The sequence below is a fragment of the Neophocaena asiaeorientalis genome, unplaced genomic scaffold (assembly GCF_003031525.2).
Source record: "Neophocaena asiaeorientalis asiaeorientalis breed wild unplaced genomic scaffold, Neophocaena_asiaeorientalis_V1.1 scaffold152, whole genome shotgun sequence".
NCBI lineage: Eukaryota > Metazoa > Chordata > Mammalia > Artiodactyla > Phocoenidae > Neophocaena > Neophocaena asiaeorientalis.
In genome coordinates this window covers 777,061-795,440 of record NW_020185338.1, presented here as the reverse complement: position 1 = coordinate 795,440, position 18,380 = coordinate 777,061, and the positions used below count along the sequence as shown (strand labels likewise).

General features: G+C 36.1%; 1 protein-coding gene across 3 annotated transcripts in view; it reads left to right on the top strand.

Moving 5' to 3' along the window:
* CPSF2 (cleavage and polyadenylation specific factor 2) overlaps positions 1-12,692 on the top strand; it is a 35,151-nt gene extending 22,459 nt beyond the window's left edge. For all 3 annotated transcript variants that reach the window (XM_024736297.1, XM_024736298.1, XM_024736299.1), the window contains 7 exons: positions 3,550-3,650; positions 3,982-4,182; positions 6,036-6,188; positions 6,925-7,150; positions 8,275-8,574; positions 9,786-9,920; positions 10,322-12,692. In XM_024736297.1, coding sequence (XP_024592065.1) covers positions 3,550-3,650; positions 3,982-4,182; positions 6,036-6,188; positions 6,925-7,150; positions 8,275-8,574; positions 9,786-9,920; positions 10,322-10,414 — 1,209 coding nt within the window. In that variant the 3' untranslated portion in view covers positions 10,415-12,692. The remainder of the gene's footprint in view (positions 1-3,549; positions 3,651-3,981; positions 4,183-6,035; positions 6,189-6,924; positions 7,151-8,274; positions 8,575-9,785; positions 9,921-10,321) is intronic.
* The last annotated feature ends 5,688 nt before the right edge of the window (positions 12,693-18,380 follow it).

Below are 18,380 nucleotides of genomic sequence, written 5' to 3'. Positions count from 1 at the left end.
GATCTATGTAAACTGCTGAGAGTGTGTACTACAGGAAAATAATGACACTTTTCTAAATTGAACTTATTTCCAAGTAAGCAAATGTGGGATGCCAGGTGTAACATGTAAATCACTCTTTCATCCTATATAGTAGAAACACTTGATTTTGGTTTAATTTTTTTTGTTGCTTTTTATTTTAAAATAATTTCAGTGTTAACAGAAAAGTTATAAAAAATAGTATACCCAGATTTCCCAGTTGTCAACATTTTACTGGATTTGCCTTATGACTTCTTTTTATACATATAGACACAATATTAGATATTTTTTTGAAAGTAAGCTGCAGGTATTCCATCATTACCTCTAAACACAGCAGTGTGTATTACCTAGAAACAAGGACTCTCCTGCAAAACTGTTGTATAATACATCCATTGAAATAAGGAAATAAGCACCGATATGATACTACCATTTCATCCACTGACTCCACTTGACTTTTGGTGAATGCTCCAACAATGTCCTTTATAATTATCCTTTCCTTTTTTTTTTTTTTTTTTTGCGGTACGCGGGCCTCTCACTGTTGTGGCCTCTCCCGTTGCGGAGCACAGGCTCCGGACGTGCAGGCTCAGCGGCCATGGCTCATGGGCCTAGCCGCTCCGCGGCATGTGGCGGATCTTCCCAGACCGGGTCACGAACCCGTGTCCCCTGCATCGGCAGGCGGACTCTCAAGCACTGCGTCACCAGGGGAAGCCCAACCCTTTCCTTTTTTGTTCGGAATCCCATCCAGGATTACACATTGCATTTAGTTGTCATGACTTGACATTTTTGAAGCATATATGTTCTAGATTTCTTTTTCTTTTTACATACAAATATCTGTATGATTTTTTTTAAAAAAGAAATGGGGCCAAATTATCCACATATTTTTGAACAGTGAAAGTAGATACAGATTTACTGTATTTAATACTTGGTATTAATAAATTTTCAAATGTTTTTGAATAAGTGAATTCTTTTTAATAATTCTTTAATAATACATTATGTATACGTACTTTGATTATTTAATCCAGTGGTTCCCCAAAGTATGGTGTAAGGACCCCTGGGGACTACCTGAGATGCTTTCATGGAGTCCACAGACTGTTTTTCATGATAATATTAAGATGTTATTTGCCTTTTACTGTGTCTACATTTATATTGACGAGTGAAAGCAATGGTGGGTAAAGTGCTGGTGCCTTAGCATAAATCAGGGCAGTGGCACCAAACTGTATGATTAATCACTGCATTTTGCATTACCACACACTTGTAGTTCAAAAAAGTCAGTTTCACTTAAGAATGTCCTTGATGAAGCAGTAAAAGTTACTAACTTAATTAAATCCTTCTAGTAAAAAGGTTTTTTTTAATAATCTGAGTGCCAAGATGTGAAATATACAAAAGCACTTGTGTTGCATACTGAAATATGATGTTTGTCCTGAAGAAAACCACTTGTGTAATTGTTTGAGTTGTTGAGTTAAACTAGCCACTTTTTTTTTCCTGAAACACTGGTTTTACTTGAAGTAATGACATAGTTATTCAGACTTGGCTATTTGGCAAATATTTTCCCAAAAATAAATAATTGAGCTTGTGGATCTAAGGAAAACAATTGACAGCATTTCTTGCCTCAATCTGATAAAATTGAAACTTTCAAGTGAAAATTAGAATTTTGGAAAACTTACGCCCGTCACTGTGAGACTGACAACTTAAAAGAATTTTCTGATGAGATTGGTGGTGATATTTGCAAATGTGATTTTTAAAAATATTGTCAATATTTGTAAGATCTGTGTAACTTAGTGAACTAGTATTTTCCAAATAACTACTGCATGAAGTTGCAAAATAATGTACAAATAAAAGATCCAAAGTGTAAGATAAATCAGTAAATTTTAGTAACAGTATAAAAGTTATCGGTACGGTTACAGATTCCACATTACAACCAACCTTTAAGAAACTACCACTTTCTGAATTTTAATGTAATATCAAAGAAGAATATTCATGAAAAGGCTATTTAAAAAATTTTTCCAACTATTCATCTGTGTGAGGCTGGATTTTCTTCATATACTTTAACCAAAACAATATATTGCAAGAGATTGAATGCAGAAGCAGATGTGAGAATCCAGCTGTCTTCTATTGAGCTAGATATTAAAGAGACTTGCAGAAATGTAAAATAATGCCATACATCTTACTAATTTTTTTGCTTTGGAAACTATAATTATCTTTTGTAAAAAATGATGTTAATGTTAACATGTAATGAATGGTTTTATTACTTTTTAATGAACAGATAAATATTTTTTAAATCTCTCAGTTTTAATTTCTGATATGGTAAGTATTAATACATATAACCCACAAAACCCCAAAATTATTTGAGGTTCTCAGAATTTTTTTTTTTTTGGCTGTGTTGGGTCTTCATTTCTGTGCGAGGGCTTTCTGTAGTTGCGGCAAGTGGGGGCCACTCTTCATGGGGGTGCATGCCTCTCACTATTGCGGCCTCTCTTGTTGAGGAGCACAGACTCCAGACGCGCAGGCTCGGTAGTTGTGGCTCACGGGCCTAGTTGCTCCGCAGCATGTGGGATCTTCCCAGACCAGGGCTAGAACCCATGTCCCCTGCATTGGCAGGCAGATTCTCAACCACTGCGCCACCAGGGAAGCCCTCAGTAATTTTTAAGAGTCTAAAAGAGATCAAAAAGTTTGGGAACTACTGATTTAATCATTCCATGTTGATGGATTTTAAAGTTATGTCCAGTTTTTTACTATTACAAACATTGCTGCCATGTACTTTTTTTCTTCATGTTTGTGTGATCATTTCAGTAGGATAAATTCCTAGAAGTAGAAATGCTGTGTTAAACAACAAGCACATTTTTAGTTTTAGATGTTGACAAACTGCCTTCTAACATAGTCGCACTAATTTTCCCAGAGCAGATGAAAGTACCCCTTCCCCATTAGTAATTAGCATTGCCAATTTCATAAATTAAAAGATGGTATTACATTTAAATCTTTTTCAAAAATCATTAGTAAAGTTGTATATCTTTTTTTGGCTATTATTTTTCTTATTTTATAAATTGCTTGTATATCATTTTGTCCTTTTTTGATCTTTTTCTTAACCGATTTGGAAGAGCTCTTAGGACAGAGTAGCTTCTGATAGTCAAAGAGTGCTGCAAATAATTTTCTCAGTTTCTTTAAATTTCATGAGATTTAAAATGTCAGAATATTTTTTTCCCTGTCACCATATTTACTCATGTTTTCTTTTGGGTTTTATGTCATGTGTAGGTCTCATCTACACCAAATTATAAAAATACTTCTCTGTATTTTCTTTGCCTGATTGGTGATTTTTAGCCAGTTTGATTTAAATTAAACCCATCCTGGAAATGTGACAGCTCAATTTTAGTCCTAATCTAAATAGGATCTGTAATTGCACATAATGGAAACTTAAATATTTCAGAGGAAAATTTAGTTTAAAGATGATGAATCAATTTAGAGATGTGATGTATCTCATACCCCACTGCCTTAACCCCCTAATATTGATATTTCCTTTCATCTGCTATTTTTCTGTAGTTGAGGAAACGTGTGAAACTTGAAGGGAAAGAACTTGAAGAATACTTGGAAAAAGAGAAACTAAAGAAAGAAGCTGCTAAAAAACTTGAACAGTCAAAAGAGTAAGTTGTTTCCAGACAGATTAGAAGTTTATATAAGTAATTTGATAATTTATTTCTGGACAAAAACGTTTAATTGAAAATATTTAAATTTTCTTTTGACTTTATTAGTTTTATTACATCTTTCCAGTGGTGCTAGAATACTAAATCCTTTCAGTGCTAATGTTAATTTACTAACTGGCTGTTAATGCTCTATGTCACAAAATATCAATCCAGTAATATTATCATTATCATTGAATTAATAGTGAATGTTAATTCATTAATAATTTTATAAATATTAATTAAAAGTCTTTTGGGGACTTTATGACCTTTACCTTTTCCCAAACTCCCTTAGGGCAGACATAGATTCCAGTGATGAGAGTGACGTTGAGGAAGATATTGACCAGCCATCAGCTCATAAGACTAAGCACGACCTGATGATGAAAGGTGAAGGTAGTCGTAAAGGAAGTTTCTTCAAACAGGCTAAAAAGTCTTATCCTATGTTTCCTGCCCCAGAAGAAAGAATTAAATGGGATGAATATGGAGAAATTATCAAGTATGTGAGCAAAACAAGTTTTTCTTTCTTACAGATTGGAGGTAGTAACTGTATTGTCATTTTAGCTCAAAGAATTTGGTCTTTCTGGTCATCATGTACTTAGTTTCTGAGTATCTCAGCTTGTAGTTTGAAATATAAAAATAGAAAGGTCGAGGAACATATAGAGAGTTAATAATAAAGGAAAACTGGTAGTTTTATTACTTAGGTATGTGAAATGTTTAAAATGATGATCAGGACTCTTTCATGCCCTCCCCACTTAAAAAGAGGTAAGGGATGTGCATTGGAGAAAGACATATGATAGGAAGAACTTTTGATGGCTAAGGTTATGTTAAGTTTGGGAAATGGTTTATGTCTCAAGTAGTGCTGCACACATGTTTTAGTTACAAGAGGAATAGGAGATAGTGTGAGTGGAACCATAGAAAATCTACCAAATCTATACCCACTATTAGAAAAACAACTGAAATCACACATTCTAATCACAGATTTGAAAACACCACAATCCTGAATAAAGATCAGTAAGTGTCAACTGCCTTTTAGCATAATGCACGCTGTCTTTCACAATTTGGTTTCTCCCTACTTTTCTATTATATTTCTCTATATTTCTCTTACAGCAGTGTGTGTTCTCCACTCCGGTGGTTCCAGCCTTCTCTCAGTTTCCCCCTGCTCAGCTTTTTCATGTCATGCCTTTACCCATGTTCTTCCTTCAGCCTGGTTCTACCTTCCCATCCCAAGCTTTCAGGCTGCTGAATCTGGCCTCACAAACCACTGGAAAACTTTCCTGTCTCTCCCTTGCCACCGCAACACAGTTAGTTCCCTCTCTTTTACTTTCTTTGTAAATATCTTGAGCCTATGGTCTTAGGTCATCCTTGAATTTCATTAGGAAAATTCTACTGTTTACTTGGCCCTCTAAAATAGTAGGGAGAAGAACTAACAATCTAAACAGTATTGGTGAGTTTGCTTACCATTTCAGTTAATTAATGGCCAATCTGTTTATCATATGGACAGTGCTCTTCAGCTTCAATTTTCTTATCTGAAAAATGGGGGTAAGAATACAACAAGGTTATGCTTTTGAAGGCGCTTAGCACAGAACCTGACTCATAGTAAATGCACTTTAAGTGGTTGCTACTACAGTTGTTATGTGGATTACAGTTCGAGATGTTGGGCTCCTGCAGCAATCTAGATGTTGGGCGACAGAGGCCTGGATTCTCAGGAGTGTGAGGGGATTTGGGGGTAGGGCATGATAAATGTAGAGATCAGAGAGAACATTAAAAAAGTTTGCTTTTTAATTTTAATGTACAACTCTCTGATATTGGAAAATAGTCGTGCTAGTAGTTTATTGAAATAAAGATGAAGGCTTTTGAGGGGCTAATGGTTTTGTATCTCAGGTTTCTCTGTAATGTGCAAAAATGGAGAGTCATCTGCTTTCATCGGGCAGGGAAGGAATAATGTGGGTGTCTTAAGGAAACCAAAGGAGATCTGAGATTTATAAGGACTGGAAATTGACAAGAGAAACCACAGAAATTGAGAAAAAGAATTACTGAAACAAATGCAGGGCCAGGTTGCAAGAATACTTATGATAGCCACTAAGGTCTTCTAATGACGTGTGTAGATAGGGCCTTTTCACTCACCCACATGGTGTTTTAAAGTGTACGCCTTGATGGTCATGAAGAACGTAATATATGCAGTCATCTGATAACTGATACTGTGAAGTTGCACTGACTTTGGATCAAATGTGTATTTGAATCTTGATATATGTGAGGAGTCTAAAAATTATGCCATCTACTAATTAGTTGTGTGTATTAAATAATATTGGCTTGCTTGTTACTGCTTCTAATTAGAGACTTTTTATTTAGACCAGAGGATTTCTTAGTGCCAGAACTTCAAGCTACTGAAGAAGAAAAAAGCAAATTAGAGTCTGGCCTGACAAATGGAGATGAACCCATGGATCAGGATTTATCTGATGTTCCTACTAAGTGTATTTCTACAACAGAATCTATAGAAATAAAGTAAGTGCTCTCGTTGCATTTTGAGCATAGATTAGGAGGTAAAATTTCAAGCGCTTGAGTCACATAATTTACATTGTTTCAAAAGTGAGATTTCTGAATATCCTCTAGTAAGTTTGTGCTTTTAAAATGTAATTTTTTTCTTCTTGTGAAGTATGGTGTTTTTTTTTCCCTTCATTAATGATATTTGAATGCCAAAATGAATTGGTGGTGAGGAGGGGGTTAAACTTTAAATTGTACATGTATGTGAAAAAACATTCTTTCTGGTCTTTCTAGTAAGTCTAGTAGCAGGTGAGCTTGTATAACTCCAAGTTTAATTTTTCTAAATGCTTGTTTAATAAACTTGACTCAAACATCTCTGCGAGTGCATTAACATCTTAAAAATACCACTGTGTCTTAAAAATACCACTATGTCTTAAAAATAGCCACTGTGCCTTAAAAAATTGTGAACCTTTTTTCTCTATTTAGTGCAGTTAACACCAGTAAATGATCATTTTGGAATATATTTTTTCAAGTTATCAGAGAGCAAAGTGGCTTTTTGTCTAGTGGTATCATCTAGTATACATTCTTGGGTGTGGCTAAGAGCTCAATAATACATATTAACAATATAACACGTGTATTCCTCAAATCCTCATTCTACATATTGATACATTTCTTTCCTGATGATAAAAGCCATTAAAAACCTAATTTTAGAATTAACTTACCAGAAAAGTAAGCTTGAATAATCATGTAATTACAGAGCCAGGGTTACTTACATAGACTATGAAGGACGCTCTGATGGGGATTCCATTAAAAAAATCATCAATCAAATGAAACCACGACAGTTGATCATTGTCCATGGACCACCAGAGGCCAGTCAGGATCTTGCAGAGTGCTGCCGTGGGTTTGGTGGGAAAGATATTAAAGTGTACATGCCAAAGCTACATGAAACAGTCGATGCCACTAGTGAAACTCATATCTACCAGGTAGGTACGCTGGCATTTGAGCCACGTAGAAGTAAGTACTTTTTGTTGCAGATTAGGACAGATAGATTAGGAATACAGTGGTGAGCGAAACAAATGTGGTCCCTTGTCCTAGCAGATTTTATAGTCTGTGGGGCTTGTACCAAGGAAATAGCATTTATCATACTGTTATACCTCTGATAGAGGAAGTACAGGATGCTATGAGAGTATAAAGAGGGAGATTCCAACCCAAATTTGGGAGGTTTAGAAACAGTTTCCCAGAGGAAGGGATAACTAGGCTGAATCCCGACGGCTATTTAGATTGGTTATCAGGGTGGTATATAGAGTGGTAAAGAGAGGGAGAAAAAGTGTTCCAGGCAGAGGGAACAACATTTGTGAAAGTGTAGAGGTGAGGGGAATGAGGAGTGTTTAGGAATTCAGAAGTTTTCTAAAAATTCAGAGATGTTAAGGTTCTATTCCTAATTGAAAAAAATGGAGACAGGTATAGAAAACAGGAATGGCACAGAGGAAGGCTTGATTAACTCATATCTGGTAGTGGGAGATGGTATCAGGTAAGGCAAGAGTGGTGTCTATATTTGTTTGGAAAAAATGGATTGGAATTCACCAGGCAGCAGCGTCATTCTGGGCAGAACAAGAGGAAGCAGCGTTCCAGGAATATGGAGGTGTGAAACTGTGTGGTATATTGAGGAAACCCTAAGCCATTCAGTACTTCTGAAGTAGCATCAGGTCCTAGGGGATGAGACTGATCAGTGGTTCTCCACCCAGGCTACACATCTGGAGAGCTTTGGGGGAGTCAAGGGGCTCAATGTTCTGGCCTTAGTCTCACCAGTTATATTAGAATCACTGGAGGTGGGACCCTGGCATTAATGTTAAAAAAAAAAAAAAAAAAAATTCCCGTGTGGTCCCAATGTACAGTCAAGGTTAAGAACTTTAAGAAAGTAGACAGGGGCCCTATGATTTTACAGGCCATTAGGTCATTACCAGTTACAGTGAAGATCAGATGAATGAAAGATTTTCAAATTTTAATACACAGTACTAGAGTTCGAAAATAATAATAGATCATATTTAATTGTTAAGTTATACTCTTTGGGCATTATTTCTCTCCCTCCCCTTTGCATCATATCTAGGTGAGATTAAAAGATTCACTTGTCAGCTCCCTTCAGTTTTGTAAGGCAAAAGATGCTGAATTAGCTTGGATAGATGGTGTCTTAGACATGAGAGTTTCCAAAGTGGACACAGGAGTTATTTTAGAAGAAGGAGAACTTAAGGATGACGGAGAAGACTCAGAAATGCAAGTGGACGCTCCTTCAGATTCTAGCGTTATAGCACAGCAGAAGGCCATGAAAAGTCTGTTTGGAGACGATGAGAAAGAAACAGGTGAAGAAAGTGAGATCATTCCTACTTTGGAACCCTTACCACCTCATGAGGTAAAAAGCTTGTGCTGCTTCTCTCGCTCCTTTAATTTGTCATCCTTTGAATGTTTTTTTAAATGTTTTTAACCATTTAAAATATGTCATATATAGGCTCATTTTGGAGTTTAGAAAAATTAAGATATGTCTCAGTGGGCGTGCATATGTCCTCTATGGCTAGAGAATGATAACGATAGTAAGGAAACCTTTAGCAGATCTTCTTATAAGATACATAATTGTTTCATGATTTGTTTTTCAGTATGGATTTTTAAATATTAAGTTTGATGATTGTGAGGGTCATCTACCTGCTTCCAGTCAGGAGATTTATAATTTTCTAAGAATGTTATACTCTTGTACTCCATTTTTGTGTGTTATTGATTCAACTTAACCACTTTTGGTTTTGATACAGTTAGAAATCATTTATTTCCTATAGGTATAGTTTTAGTCTAGTATTTTATTTACGTGTTCTCAAGAGATAGCTAGTTAACTGGCAGAGCTTCCAGGTAATTAACTTAAAGCAATATTAAAACTATATTATGAGAGTCTGACACGACTGTCAAGTGATGTCTTTGGCCCTCCTATACAATAAAGAATGGAGAGACGGCCTCTGTCATTGGATTCCCTTCAAGTACAACAAAATTGTGGGGAGGAATTAGGAACTTTCTTCTCTCTGTGCTAAAGCCGGCACTCGTCAAAGCAACTTCAGAGCATATATCCTCTATGGCTAGAGAATATATTCAAAGCAGTGGCATTAGGTTGAACCGCTTGCCTTTCTGATTCTAAAACCCACGCATTCACTGTGAGGGAGGAAGGAAAGTGGAAGTGGGATCAGGGGAGAATTATCCTCTGAACTGTATACAAAGGACTGGGATCTGGAAAATGAATTTTTTTGTTCAGTTCTGCCTACTCGCACTCTAGTTGACCCCCTTAGGCAAGTGGGGGAGTGAAGAGCATAACATGATCAAACGGCGTTCTGCTATTGTGAGGCACGACTAATAAAATTGATTGTGAAACATTCAGAAAATGTGAAGGGCTTCGTAATGTAAAATCATGAGGTAAAATTTAGACTAACTTGGAATGTGATTTATAGTCTTGAAATGATCTGTCAAAGGAATTCAGGGGATAATAGGAAATATCTTAGAGATCATGTGTTATTTCACTTCATTCAGTACAACTGTGTGTCTGGTGTTTTATTTGAAGTTCTTCTTTCCCCTTTAACCTTATCTAAGGTTCCTGGACATCAGTCAGTTTTTATGAATGAACCAAGACTGTCGGACTTCAAACAAGTTCTTTTAAGGGAGGGGATCCAAGCTGAGTTCGTAGGAGGTGTACTCGTTTGCAACAATCAAGTAGCAGTCCGTAGAGTAAGTGTGTTTTTAAGAAGGGCTGAATTGAACAGATGCTCCTGATGTTTAGTTATTTTGAATTCTGTAATTCTTGATTGAATTAATTTTAGAAACTGGAGATCAGTAATTTATAGTGAAGACATCACATTTATAGTGATGACCTTGACGGCTTTTAAAAGTGACTCTCAAAGACGTGATATATAATTTTATTGTAAATTTTTATTATTTGAATCCTGTGACATTTATGTGTCTATGTAAAATTCATGACTTGAATATTATATCCATATTCTGTGAATCAGAGCAGTCCATTTCCTAATCAGTCATAGAGCAATCTAGTTAATATATTTTGGTTATTATGTCTGCATGTTAATGGATAGAAAGTCTGCTAAATAACTTATTTTTTTTTACTTGGTTTCTAGACGGAAACTGGACGCATTGGATTAGAAGGCTGCCTTTGTCAAGATTTTTATAGGATAAGAGACCTTTTATATGAACAGTATGCCATTGTGTAAAGGACATGATGTCAAGAAGTATCTGTTTGACCTTCCTAAGAAAAAAGGATTCTTACTCTAAGCTTTTGCATTTTCGTTTTGTAACATACAAAAAGAATCTGCCAGAAAAACTTAACATGCATTAGATTTTTAAAAATGTAAATAGAAACCATATTGCTAATGCTGAAATGAGCATGCTACCTTTTTTTGGCTTTCAGAGTGAGAGATCCTTACAAGTGTGCAGGCCCTGGAGTTGAAGGTGATTGGCTTCCTTTAGAGACCCCTTATTCTAGAAGGGCTTGTTACTTGAATAAAACAATGCAACTTAGCAAACCAGTTCATGGCCTTAGAGAAACATGTTTGCATGAATTCTTGCAAACTGTTTCTTACATTTTCTGGAATGAAAAATGAGAATTTATCTTAAAAAGATGCACTATAAGAAAACGCTGATGAAACAGTTTTTTGAGCCTATGTATTTAAAAAACGAAAAAAACAGAGTGTGTGCTGTACTTCTCTTGCATTCCTGTATGCAGTTTTCTTCACAGGGAGCTTCTCTGCTCCATGCCTACGTTTCCCAGTACTTCACGCTACTGTGAGATGGTACACATTTGGCTCAGAAACCAGTTCTTATTTCTCCCATTTCCTTTTTTGTCAAGATTTTGTTGTTATTGTTGTTCAGCTTGAATTATAACACCATCATTTGAATATGCATAATTCAGAAAAACTCCCTGACGTGTTCTAGTCTTAAAGGTCCTGCATGCATTTTAAACACATCTTAACTATCAGCTAGGTTACTGTACTGGAGACTGTTTTGTGCTTTGCTTTTAGGGAAACAAATGTTGAACCTCATATTTTTATAAGGTAACAGTATAATTAAAAGGTGTAAAGGTCTTCATCTCTTAGGCTTGCTTTCTCCTAAGGTTGCCCAAGCAGTGGTTGGATTTTATACACATTACTACAGAAATAATACTGAAGTTGAATAAGGCCATCCATTCTATGTTCATCTCTTTCTTGGGGCTAGCAGCCCTGATACAGTATAAACCACTTGTGTTTAAGAGTAAAAACAGTATATGCAGTTCTCATTGACTTGAAAATGAAAGTCATGTCACCCTATTGTAATCTGTGGGTGCTTTTTTAGAATGTAGCTTAATCATGACAGACCTTGATGTTTATTTCTTATTTAAACCCTACTCTTTACACTTAAGCATTTTTAGAAGGGTCAGATTTCTTGTTTAAGAAACTATATGGAACTATGTATAATACAACTCAGTGATATCAGACAAGAATTAATATTTCACTCTATTTCAAATGCTTAGAAAGCTTTTATTGTGAGTTAAATTGCTAATGCAAAGTTTACAGCCTTCTGGTACTGAAAACCAGACACACAAAACAAGTTACAGACGATGAAGGTAAAGAGTATGTTTTCTTTGCAGAGCTTTGAAAAAAAAATCACTTAAACTCTTACTACTGAATAGAGTAAGCCTAGAATCCTATTTATATTCCAGGGGAAAGAAAGTCTGCATTTGTTTCATGGCTTAAAGCATCTGGTTATACATATTACATTGCAATAGTGATATTGAAAAATTGTCTCTTGCCTAGCGTTTTTATTGTCCTATGAGCAGGAATTAAATTTTAAAGTACTGCTTGAAGATGGCTGTGCTAACTAATGTCAATGCAGGAGCAATATTTTTACCTGTTTCTAGGTGACAGTATTACTAAAATTTCTAAAATGAAGTCATTTGTTTAGTCTCAGTTACTTAAGAAAAATATAAATTTTAAAAAGGACTCTGAGGTAAATCATGAACTCAGAGGCACTTTCAGATTGTCATTGTGCAGAGGCAAAGTAAACACAATGGACCATCAGCTGATATCTATAATTTGGTTAAAAAGAAATTTTGTTGTAATATTTGTAGCAGTGGGATTATAAATGTCAAGCATCATTGCAAACTTTCTATATTTTCATGAACCAGTAGGTGGCCTGAAACAGAAGTGAGAAAATCAATTTTCTAAGGAGGGCCTTTGCCTTTTTAAAAAAATTTGAGATACGATTCACATACTTTTAAAGTTCACTCTTTTAAAGTTACATTTATTATTTTTTTTTTAGTATATTTACAGAGTTGTGCAACCATCACCACCATCTAATTCCAGAATACTTCATCGCCCCGAAAAGAAACTCCGTACCCGTTAGCAGTCACTCCCCATTCTCGCTTCTCCTCAGCCCCAGGCAAGCATTAATCTATCTTCTGTCTCTGTGAATTTACCTATTCTGGACAGTTCATAAAAATGGAATCATACAGTATGTGGCCTTTTGTGTCTGACTTCTTTCACTTAGCATAACTTTTAAGATTCATCGGTGCTGTAGCATGTATCAGTATTCTTTTTATGGCTGAATAATATTCCATATGGATATACTGCATTTTGTTTATCCACTCATCAGTTGAGAGACATTTGGTTTGTTTCCACTTTTTGGCTATTATGAATAATGCTGTTATGAACGTTTGTGTACAGGTTTTTTGTATGGGCATATGTTTTCGATTTGGGGAGGCATATACGTTAAGAGTAGAATTGCTGGGTCATATGGTAACTCTGTGTAACCTCTTGGGGAAATTGCCAGACTGTCTTCCAAAGTGACTGCACCATTTTACATTCCTATGTCCTCGGCAACACTGGTTACTCACCATCTTTTTTATTTTAGCCGTTTTAGTGTGCGTGAAGAGGTATCTCATTGTGGTTTCGATTTGCATTTCTCTAATGACTGATGATTTTGAGCTTCTTTTCTGTACTCATTGGCTGTTTGTATATCTTCTTCGGACAAATGTCTGTTCAGATCCTTTGCCTATTTTTAAATTGGGTCATTTATCTTTTTATTGTTGACTTAAAGAGTGTTTTATACACTCTGGATACTAGATCCTTATCATATGTATGATTTGCAAATATTTTTTCCCATTCTGTTTGATTTTTCACTACCTTGATAGTGTCCTTTGAAACACAAAAGTTTTTAATTTTGATGAAGCCTTAATTTATCTGTTTTATTCTCTGGTCCCTTGTGCTATTGGTGTCATATCTTAGAAACCCATTGCTTTTTTTTTCCTGAGAGCTTTATGGTTTAATATAGTTCTTACATTTAAGTCTTTGATCCATTTTGAGTTAACTTTTATGTATGATGTGAGGTAGGGGTCTGATTTCATTCTGGAGATATCCAGTAGCCCAGCATCATTTGTTGAAAAGACTATTTCCTCATCAAATTTTCTTGCCACCTTTGTTGAAAATCAGTTGCCCATGAGTGTATGACTTTGTTCTTGGATTCTCAATTCTATCTCGCGGATGTATACATCCATCCTTATGCTAGTATTGTTTTGAATACTGTAACTATGTATTAAATTTTGAAATTGGCAAGTGTACATCCTCCACCTTTTTTCTCTTTCAAGATTGTTTAGGCTGTTCTGGTTCCCTAACATTTTCATATGAATTTTAGAATCAGTTTATCAATTTCTGTAAAAAGGCCACTCACTTTTAATAGGAAAAAAAAGTACTTGAAATTTAGAGCTTAAAATCTTAGAATGTTATGGCTGAGAGGGACTATAGAATTCATCTAGTTCAACACGCTTATTTTAATATTGAATGAATGGGCCTATGGGAGGTAAGGGGTTTGCTTGAGTCAGATAGCTGGTCAGAGACAGAGTTGGAATTGGAACCTAGCCTTCATAGAGTCCGTTCATTTTATATTAAATGAATGAATCTAGAATCCTTATAGAATCCATTGATTCAATACTAAAATAAGTATGTTGAACTACATGAGTTCTGCGGTTCCTCTCAGGCATAACATTCTGAGATTTTAAGCTGTAAATTTCAAGTCCTTTTTTCCTTGCACTGCTGTGCTGCTTTGCTTCCTTAGTTATATTCACTTTGCTTAGGTGGAATATGTTCAGTTTATCTGCTCTAAGAACAGCATCTGGCAGCTGTTACTTAGGACAATAGCCTGCTGAGAGAGAGACTGCTTCCATTCTGTGTGATGGCCAGTGAAGGGGGAGGGCGGGGAGAGAAAGGGTAAATGTCACCTTCTGTAGTTTTCTTTGGTTTTAAGGTTCTAGAGTTTTATCACACGGTTATTGTCCCTTAACTATTGATGAACTCATTACCACTTAAGTCAAAGGGTGTAAATGGTGGTTAGTAATGCAGTGATTGAGAGGTTGATTGTTTGCTTGTTTGTTTGCGTGGTGGTTGTTCTCTGCCACCCCTAACCCCTTCTTTATTCAGCCATTTGATAACTACAAAGTGGATGGCTAAGTGACGATGCAGTGCGAACTAGAGAAGGAATCTTCAGATCTGCCTACCTGGGCGGGGATCAAAGAAAGGTTTTTTTCCTTTCTTCTTTTGCTTTTCTTTCACTCTAACCACGTGAATTGTGTTTGTGAGAAAATACCCCAAATTGTCACAGTAAAAACCCAGGACTTTGCTGGAAGTGAGGGTATCTTGGCGTCTCTCTCCTGTTGGTCCCCCCTCCTCCCCGCCCCCGCCCCATTCCCACACAGCTCTATTTTTTTGGTGCTTTTTCCTTCACTACTCAAGCCCATTTCATTTTAGTTCTTGAAGTCAAAATGTGATTTCGAGGAGCAGAATAGGAGTTTGGAGAGTTTTAAATCTCTCCTCATTGTAGTTGAGAGAACCGAAAGTGTATGTGCTTCTTTTGTGAAATTGTTAATGGAATTCTATGGTTCCTACTCAAACATTTGATACTGAGTGATAGTTTCAAGCAGAGAATACACAAAGGATTCATAAGGACGTACTACATCGCTTTCTGAGGTTATTTTAATGTTCAATATCCAATTTATCGTGTGCATTTCCTTTTTCTTCTTGACACAATTTTTTTTTTTTTTAAGGCACCACTAATTGTACATTCAAAACTAGTGAAGTCCTTCAAACAAATCTCTATGGGAAGCTGTTTTTATTCTAAGGGTGCTGCCTGCTGTCCTTGTTTTAAATATTTTTGGAGCTCTCATTTCTCTTCAGATTCATTTACCGAGCTTATGAGAAATGTAATTTATCTTAGAAACACATGTGGTCTTGGCCCAACATATGCCATTGCCATTTGACTCTAAATGACCCCCCCCCAATATTTAAAAGCTCTTCTTTTATGGACAGACATTTGGTATCATAGGAGATTTTTTATATTAAAAAGTTACCTATTAAATACCAAACTATAATGAAAATAAAAGCAGTGGAATATACCAGAAATCATAAAGATGCTGTCATTCCCAACATCAGTAGGTCATTGTTCAGGTTAAATTTCCTACTCAAGTATCAAAGGATGTATGTCTCTAATGAGATTATGGAAATCCTCTATCAGTTACAAGAAAAACAAATTACCTAAATGTATAGGATTCAGATTCTCAAGGTTTTTCAATATCTCCCATATGTAATTTTTTTCAAGGAGACAGACTATTGTAGGAAGAAAGAAGTTACGTTTAATGAGAAAGATTCAGAACATTGTGCATTTTTAACTATTAAGCAGAATCTTACATCTACATTATTGCCCATTAAAAAAAACTTCTTTCACATTTATTTCAAATATTCTTTTGAATAGTTTTACCTGAGATAAGGAAACCATTAAGCAGAGATTTTTCTAGTATAAAAACCAGTGTAATAAATTCGTAATAGCTAAAAGACCACTTGTGTGTGTCTTATTTTCTAACTTACTGTTTTGAAATAATTTTAAACTGACAGAAAAGTTACAAGAATAGTTTAAAAGATCCTATATAGCGTTCCCTAGGTTCCCCTGTTGTTAACATTTAGCCGTATTTATTTATCATTCTATCTATGTATACATATTATTTTTTGAATGGTTTGATACTAAGTAGCAGTTATGACGTCCCATTAGCCATAAGCACTACAGTGTGTATTTTTTAAAAACAAGGTCTCTCCTGCATAACTACACTACTTCCATCAAAGTCAGGAAACCAACGTTGATGAAATTCTACCATTTAATCCACAAACCCTGTTCATATGTTACCAGTTAGTCCAAAATGTCCCTAAAATAACCCTTTCCTTTTTGGTCTAGGATCCAGTCCAGGATGATGCATGTGTTTAGTTATGTTTTCCCTTCAGTCTTCCTCAATCTGGAAGACTTCCTCAGTTTTTCCTTTTTTAAAATTTATTTTGTTACGACCTTGACATTTTTGAAGAGTGCCGATCAGTTACTTTGTAAATGGCCCTTCCTTTGAGTTTGTCTGATGTTTCCTCGTGATTAGATTCAGGTTATGGGTTTTTGACAGGAATACTAGAGAAGTAAATGATGCTTTGTTCTTCTCTGCATTATATCAGGAAGCGCATAGTGTCAATTTTCCCCATTGCTGGTGATGTTAATTTTTCATGGTTATGTTTCCAAGGTTTCTCCACTGTCAAGTTAATAAATATTTTGTGGGGAGCTACTTTGAGACTGTGTCAATATCCTGTTCTTTATAAATATTTATCCTCTAGTTTTAGCATCTGTTGATGATTCTTATCTGAAGAAATCAGGTAAGATTGCCAAAAGGTGATTTTCTGATTACACTGTGGCTTCTACATTTATTTGACATTCTAGTGTAAGCACATTCTCTTCTCCCCCATTTGTTTGTTCATTATTTATATCGGTGTGGAACATGGATTCTGTTTTATAATCTACAGACTCTCGTGATTCATTTTGATGCTACAGTTTTCCTAGATTTGGCTAAGTGGGAGCACTTTTAAGCTGGCTTCTGCGCTCTTTTGACATGGTCTCAGGTTCTTTTTTGTTTTAATTGTGGTAAAAAACATAACATTAAATTTACCATCTTAACCTTTCTTAAGTGTACAAGTTCAGTAGTGTTACATATATTCACGTTGTTGTGCAACAGATCTAGAACCTTTTTATTTTGCAACACTGAAACTCTGTACCTGCTGAGCACTAATGTTCTCGCTTGCCTTCCCCCGGCCCTTGGTAATCACCTTCCTACTTTCTGTTTCTATGGTTCTGATTGCTTTAGATACTTAATGAGTGGAACAGTACAGTAGGTGTCCTTTTGTGAGTGGCTTATTTGACTCAGCATACTGTCCTCAAGGTTCACCCATGTTGTAGCATGTGACAGGATTTCCTTCCTTTTAAAGGCCTCATAATATTCCACCATCTGGTTGTACCACATGTTCTTTATCCATTCATTTGTCGATGGACATTCGGGTTGTTTCCACCACTTGGCTCTTGTGAATCATGCCGCAGTGAACGTGGGTGTGCAAATATCTCCTTGAGATCCTGCTTTCACGTCTTTTGGATACATATACAATGAGGCTGCTGGGTCATATGGTAATTCCATTTTTCGAGGATTTCCATACTGATTTCCATAATGGCTGCACGTCCCCATGGTTCTAGGAGCACTTCCTAACTTTCAGTTACCACAAGATGTTCCAGGCTCCTTCTTGCATTTTCACTACCCCAGTCCTGGGATCAGCCATTTCTCCAGAGTCCTGGTTCACTTTAGTGGAGAATGTCACTTAGAACCCAGATTTGGGTGCTCACTTGTGCTCATTGCCACGGTGCTATCATTGCTACCAGGTCCTCAGTATACAATTAGGAAATATCTACATCTGTGCTTGTTTCCTCATCATCCATCCCTCTATGTTAAAAACCACAAGTTCACACTGATCTCCAGTTCCACCTCTACTCCACAAGGTTTATTCTAGCCTTCCCTCTCTTCATATTTGTACCTCCTTTACCCTACAGTAAAAACAGGGGCTCCCATAATCTTCAATATAGTCACTTATTTGTTCACTCCCCTGTAATTAATCAATTTTTGACCGTGGGGCCGGCTGATTTGCTTGAAGCCCCCTGCACACAGCTGCGGCAAGAACAGAGTCTCCTTCTATTCCTCGCTCCATGACAGCACCTGCCAATTGAACCCCATAGCAGGTATTTTTAAAGAAGCCACCTTTGGCCTCAACAGATGTTCTGTCCCAGTTTACATGATGGTCCAGCAAT